Source organism: Plasmodium fragile (assembly GCF_000956335.1).
Source record: "Plasmodium fragile strain nilgiri unplaced genomic scaffold supercont1.19, whole genome shotgun sequence".
NCBI lineage: Eukaryota > Apicomplexa > Aconoidasida > Haemosporida > Plasmodiidae > Plasmodium > Plasmodium fragile.
In genome coordinates, this window is record NW_012192599.1 from 365,200 (window position 1) to 372,315 (window position 7,116).

Sequence of the window (7,116 nt, forward strand, 5' to 3'; positions counted from 1 at the left end):
TAAGGCCCTTGTGTGACCATGTATCTAATATATTGTGTCGCACGAGCCCAAACTCCGTTGCCTCCAATGTACAATGTATCCGCATATAGGGACGTTAATCTGTAGTAGGTTTTTTTTTGTTTTTTTTGTTCTTTGTTCTAAAAGTTATTATCCTTTTTTTGTTTTCTTGTGGAGTAACTTCCAAATAGTGTAATGTTGGTTAGAGTTGCTTTTGGGAACATACAAGTAAGGCCTGTGGCAGGAAAAGGCGAAGGACAATGGTTGTTGTTCCATTTTTCCACTCGGTTATATTTGCGCGTTGTATGTGCGTTGTGTGTGCGCTTGTGTGAGCTTGAGAGTGCACTTACGTTCCAAAAGGAATAACCAAGGAAGGCAACGGTGACGGCGGACAGGAAGAAGAGTACGGGAGCAGTGGCGCTAAGGACAGCGTGCGTTAGGTCAGGGACAGCTTGGGCGACGTCCCCGGGACCTTGGCCGGTGTTGGATGAACTGGATGATCCAGGTATGGTGGTTGGTGGTACGAATGCACCTGATACGTCCTTTATGTTCAGCTCATTTGGAGGATAGTTAAGTGTGAAATCTTTATATTTTTTACGAGGCAAATCTCCTATACCCCATAAGTTGGCACTATTCGGTACGTGACCAAATTCTTTCCCATCCCCAGAGAATCCTTCGCCTATACCCCATAGGGGGGTACTGTACACTTTTGTGTCCCATTCGTCCATATTTTTCTCGCGCGAGCCCGTGGTTGTCGTAGGGTGAATTTCACCTTCCCCGCGAACTGGACCAGCAGAATTTTCTGAACTTTTTGGATTGGCTGGTTCTATCGGGTCATCTGACCCTGCTCGTGCTACTGGTTCCTGCGCCTGTGTCTCCTTTCCTTTCTCTTCTTTAACCTCTCCACCAGGGGGTGGATCCTGTGACTGGACGCCTTGTCCGCCCTTACTTGAGCTATCGTTTTCAGTACCTTTACCTAAAAATGTAAGCCACAGGGACAAAGTGAGAATGCGATGACAACTGAACTGTTGTGACATGGATTGTGGACCACACGGTCGGTCGGCTACACGGTTGTTGGTCTGTCGACGGGGCATGGCACGGGGCAGTGACCACCAGGCGTCGAGGCAGGAGACGGACGGGGGCAAGGTGCCACCCAGGGAAAAGACTCTCTCTCTCCCACCCGCACACAACACACACACAGTGTGTGTGTGTGTCTGTGTCGACGTCTACGTCTACATCCCGCGGCCGACCCATCGCTCTACCTGCCGTGGTTGTCTCTCTCCCCCCGTCGCTCTGCCACTCGGCTGCTGACGCTGCCTATCATTCTCATTCGACGTTTGGTTTCTCTCGCTCTCTCTCTCTCTCTCTCCGGAAAAGTTGTTTGTTTCTGTTTTTTTTTTTTTTTTTTTTCTCCCTCTAATATTCCAGCAGGCATATTGCCACACAGTTTGCAAGCTCAGAGGTAAGCTCATGTGAAACACTGTTACCTTTGTCTGAACATTCGGATGAAGAGTCCGGGACACTGATAGATATCATGGTACTACCGTGACCACGCAAATCCTCCTGAATGGTTTCAGCACTTTGTCCGCGGCCTGCTGCCGCAACTTGGGATACGGTCACGGTCTTGGTACAAGTACTTTTCTTACCTGCAGGTTCTTCCTTGGTCTTATCCGTCACGGTACCCACGGATGATGGTGGTGACACAGGGGGTTGTTGTCCAGGTCCTGGTCCTTGCGTGCCTGTTCCTCCTGGGGCCGGTGGTTCCTTTGGTGGCTCCTCCGGAGGAGGTGGTGGTGGTGGTCTGGCTGGTACTGCTGGGGATGCCGGTGCTTGTGGTTGCTGCCCCGATCCTGATGCTGCTCCTCGCGCGTCCTGTGCTCCAGGTGTGGGATCCGTCCTGGACACTGAGTCTCCGGCTGAGGATGGTGCCGAAGGTGCTGCGTGCTTCTTTTTGTCCTCCGGGGTCGTTGCTGTTGTGGCCGGCTTAGCGGCCGCGGAGCGTCCGGCGCCTGCAATGACGGATGCACGAAAGAGGGTAGAACGAGGATAAAAAAAAAAAAGGACACAAGTGGTACAGAAAGAAGGGGCCGGGACGGTGCGGTCAGCTAGCGGCCGGGTAGGGTCCGGCTCGATGCAGTGGGTCGATGCATGGGTCGACGCAGTGGGTCGAGGTAGGACTCGGTGAACTGGGTGAGGCGGCAGCAAGCGTACGGTGAGGTGGATACATGGTAGTAGTACACTTGTATTTGTCGCTGTCATCTCGCCGCCGCACACATCTCGTCTACACTCATCGTCGCGACAACTCTACACGGTACGTTCGTCTGCACCGCCCGTCGCCGCACACTTCGGCTCAACGAAGGGACCGTGCTGTTCCCCCTGCGTGTGCTGTTGGTCTTGCGGTGTGCGTTGTTGCTCCTCATGTGCGTGTGTGGCAGTCCATCCATGTTCGTACGTTCCGTATTGGGCCGTATCCGGCCGCGCATGCGTGCGGGTCCCATTGGTCTTACCTTCCGGTTTTGTCCCACCGGGTCCGTCGGCTGTTGCATGTGTCCCCGTGCCGGCACCTGCTGCGGCCGCAATTTCCGTGAGTCCCTTATGCTCATTTATTACTTTGTCCTTCGCCCTTTGTGCTGTCTTCTCCTGCTCCTCAACTACTTTATCCACTTCTTCATCCAGTGCAGTCTTGATATTTTCTCCTCCGCTGCTACTCTGTTCCTGCCCATGAACGCTGCCTCGTCCTGTACAGTTCTCCTTCGTGACATCGGCCCATATACTGTGCAGTATTTTCCCCTCCTCGCCTAACCAGTCTCTAACCTTCGCACCTACCATCGTTTTTCCCATACTCATGTTATCCCAATTTATTATATTGCACCTACTTACACTACTCCCACTATGAAAGGTTGTTCTTAATGGTTCCCATGCCTCCTTCGCATATTGAAGTCCTTCCGTCCTTATACACTTCTTATCGTACACTTCCTTCATATACATAGCACCCATTATAGATCTCATGCATGCCGTGAGCTCCCGCCCTGCCACGTCACGGGCGTTCATATCGGTATGTTGTTGCCCTAGAAGGTGCCCATACTGATAATGCAAAGCCTTTAATATATACTCGCACACAACCTTATCCGCGTCGTGCGCATTTTCCCTTGGCTCACCCTCACCGGTGATTGCACACATGAGTCTAATGTCCTCCCGCTCTTCCTTCATATGTGCCTTGAACTCGTCGAATACGGTTTTCATATCTTTCCATACTAACCTCTAAGGAAAAGAAAAGGATATACATGTCCTCGTATGTACACCTGTTTGCCGTTGGTGTGTGTATACCTTGTTCATTACATGGATGCATACATTGTTGTCACTATGCTGCCCCTGTTCCTTTATGTTGCCTCAACTTACATCGAATTGCCCTTCTTCCCAAGCATGTCTCGCTTCTAGATACTGTCTCAATAGTTCTGTATAATAGTATTCCACCGTTACCTGGTCTATCGCAATAATTGCCATGTTCAGTATAATTAAATCCTAAATCAGTAACTACAGTGCCCGTGAAATTTACTCACAGTGCTCTACAGAATTCATGTTTGTGTTCCACTGGAAATAATTAAAATCCGTCCACAATTCGACTGCTATAACAAAGTTGCAAATATCGTGCGCGTAAATGCTACTACAGGGTAAAACTACCAACACATACTCCCCAGAAACCGTCCTAGAAGTAAGAAAAAAAAAAGAGAATGCATATACGGAGAACTGAACAACAAAAAATAAAAAAAAAACAATAAAGATAGAACAATAAAAGAGAAACAAAAGATGAAAAAAAAAAAAAAAACAAGGAAGACAAAAAAAGGAAAAAAACAAAAGGTACACTATACTACGACCCTCACAACGCGTCATGAATACACCCCCTCCCCCCTTTCTACACCGGTCTCCACTAAACGCCTTCACACACTGTCTCTGTGTGCGTACACCTAAAACCGCAGTAAAAACAACAACATCAATGCTTCTGCCGTCGTTGCTGCGGTCGGGTAAACGGATTGTCCGAGGCACGCGGCTCGAGTGTACGAAGGAGGAGATTGTCTCTCCGAGCAAACGTGGCCGGGTAAAGTATTGTCCGCGTAACGGATCCAGAGAGGGGGAGCAGAGACAGGGCGGGGAGCGCAGGAACACACATATTTTGTGGGAGGGCGCACAAGGGTGGCAACGACGGCAGCAACGACGGCCGAAGCATTGCTGTTATTACTGCGGGGTTTTAGCTGTACGCACACAGAGACAACGTGTGTGTGACAGGCGTTTAGTGGAGACCGCTGTAGAAAGGGGGGCGGGGTGTTATGCATGACGCGTTGCGTGTGTAGGTAGTGTAGTGTACCTTTTTCTATTTTTGTCTGTCTTTTTTATTTTTCTGTTTCTTGTTTTTTTTTTTTTTGTGGTTCCTCTATATTTATGCCTCTGTCATTCTCAATATATGGTTTCTGCGGCATTTAATAATAGTCCAAGACTGGGTTTGCATACAGGGCAGATAGTTGTTTTGTTCTCTATACAGTTCCAATGTTATGTGTTCAGGCCAGCACTTACTCATCCATACTAAAGGCACAATAGAACACGGTCTAGAGGGGCCATGTGACGGTTAATATAGTTCACGTGGAACATTGGGACAATACTCAGGTGTGTAATATTTGAGCTAATCGAAGAAGAAGCAGTATGTCGGCTCAGGAATTAGGGGATATATTGGCACAGTACGTGAGGGATAGGCAACTATACGGAAATGATGACGCATATCAGGTAATTAATTATGAACGAGACAACAGACCGTGTATAGCAGTATACGCGCGTATATATTGGTGCAACGTGTAAATGTGCGTAGAAGTGTGTTACTGCATATGTACTGGTAAAATTGAATGCGCAAATTTAGGACAGAGTAATAGGCACGAGCGACGTCGTGCTATGTGAATGTGTCAATGCAATGAGCGAATGAATACGCATGCACCCAGGTCCAGCATATGTTTGCACATTATACATTGTAGGCCAGTTTAGACAAGGACATAGGGGACATGCTCGGAGAGTTTATTCAACATATGGAAACGATGGAGTCACTTATGGAAGAAATGGGTACAAACTGTAATAATTATGGTTGGCAACATTGGGAAGATCAAGCTGCCTTGCGGCCCCGCGTAGGACACACGGTGGGTGACAGAATTACATGTAAATTTATGACAACAGCAATATTATTCATGCGCAAAGGCAGTCTAAGTACGCTCAAGGATGAGGGTGCGACAGAGAATAATAAGAAGATAAGGCAATACATTCGGTGTGCTATAGTAAACATGTTCGCGACCATATTAACAGAGTCAGCATGCGGCGGGCAGTGGGGTATTTATTATGCATGGTACTCGGTGGATAAAATGATGGACGAGGGAGGCATGCGGCACTTAATTACCGCGGACCATTGTCAAATGGGAGTAACTGAAGATATAAGAAGAGGACAGTGGAAAATGAGTGACAAAATTAAGAACTGGTTAAGAGCCCATGAAGCTTTAATGACAAAAATAAAAGGGACGACCATGAGTGACAGTTGTAATAAGAGTGCGCAAGGGAGCACTAAAGGAAAAGATGGCAGGAGCCAGGGCGAGGGCGCGAGTACCGTAAGAGAAGGGGAGGAAAGTGCACTCAACAAATTGAAAGAAGGGATGAAGAGTATATTGCAACGGGCGCAGGAAGAAGTTGTGCAGAGCGCGAACCGTAGTACGCCCCCAGTTAAGGATGTTCAGCGCATTGCACCCATGACTGAACCGGCAGCACCCAAACTACAAGAGCATCCTATATCGTCCACCACCACGCAGGAAACACCAGTACCGACAGGTAAGGACCGATGGGAGAAAGCACTAATACGGCTGCACACGAATACGCACACGGCCGCCACCGATACAGACGCATATGGATGGATGCCACCACATCAACACGCACAGCGGTGTGCAACAGCGCATCCCTTCGCTGCCCCACTTCGGTTTAGTGGAGGTGTGCGGCAGCCACGACGGTAGCGACGAGCGTACCGTTCGCAGCGTTGGCCACTGTGTAGACGAGCGTACCGTGCAGCGGCGCGGTGACGAGTGTGGAGGGTTTACGGAATTTATGGATACAAGGGGATTATATGTGGATAGTGTATTACAGAAAAGTTGACAGCCGTACGAAGAAGAGGCACTGCATACGTTGTTCTCGTGACAAGTGCTTCCATAATGGATGTTGCTATGGCGTATGTCGTTCTCACAGGTGCCGCAGGCGTCCTTGAAACCTCAATTTTACTAATGGATCTAGGTGGTCTTACTATATCTTGATCCTCAGTTGTTATAGATTGCTCCTACCAATATGTATCAGATAAGGTTTATTCTTATCGCAAACAGAAAAGTAGGAGAAATGCTGTTACAACACAACAATTTGTACGGTTTCACATATATAGATTCTGAGATATTACATAAGCCCATATATACCCCCATGAATGGAAAGTATAAACAGAATCACCTGCTTATATATCATAACACGTCGCTATGTTAGTAAATTCAACCAAATGCACTACTCATGAGTATTCATTTAACAAATCAATGTAACATTCTCTAGATAGTACCATTGTGCATACCATTATTTTCTATCATTACAACTTTTTTTGCGCTCGTGTGTTCTACCATATTATTTTTTACCATTTCAAGCGCTTACATATTTCTATATTAAATTTGATGAACACATTATTAAAATATTTTAATTAGTACCATATCCCTCTGAATAAAAAGAGAAAAAAATATGTAGCCTAAACCTGAAAACTGTGTAAACGTGGAAAACGCTCCAACATACTCTCATGCAAATGATCTAAGTCCTTTCATCCATTTCCATCATTATATCACACTTGAAATAATAAACTGCTACAGTACATATATATAGAAGTTCCTATTGCTCAAAACAAATAATTTTTCAATTTTTTCGACTGTTCGAATTGCAACATCATGAAAGAGCGCCTACTACACATTTACAAGATACAAAGCACCTAATTCATTATCCCAATATTATATAATATCTACTAGAATAAACCCCCTTAACTACTTTTCACCATCACATTTCTTATATTACATATTGTTA

The 7,116-nt window shown here is 46.7% G+C and overlaps 2 protein-coding genes across 2 annotated transcripts; one reads left to right on the forward strand and one right to left on the reverse strand.

The window, feature by feature from the left end:
* Positions 1-199: 199 nt before the first annotated feature.
* AK88_02095 (uncharacterized protein) lies at positions 200-3,501 on the reverse strand (the record flags this gene model as incomplete). The annotated part of the gene is made up of 5 exons (XM_012479729.1): positions 200-232; positions 348-973; positions 1,485-2,006; positions 2,505-3,258; positions 3,397-3,501. 5 exons carry the CDS (start codon positions 3,499-3,501, stop codon positions 200-202), a joined length of 2,040 nt encoding a protein of 679 aa, XP_012335152.1.
* Positions 3,502-4,692: 1,191 nt separating this feature from the next.
* AK88_02096 (uncharacterized protein) lies at positions 4,693-6,168 on the forward strand (the record flags this gene model as incomplete). The annotated part of the gene is made up of 3 exons (XM_012479730.1): positions 4,693-4,773; positions 5,016-5,850; positions 6,002-6,168. 3 exons carry the CDS (start codon positions 4,693-4,695, stop codon positions 6,166-6,168), a joined length of 1,083 nt encoding a protein of 360 aa, XP_012335153.1.
* Between the last annotated feature and the right edge of the window lie 948 nt (positions 6,169-7,116).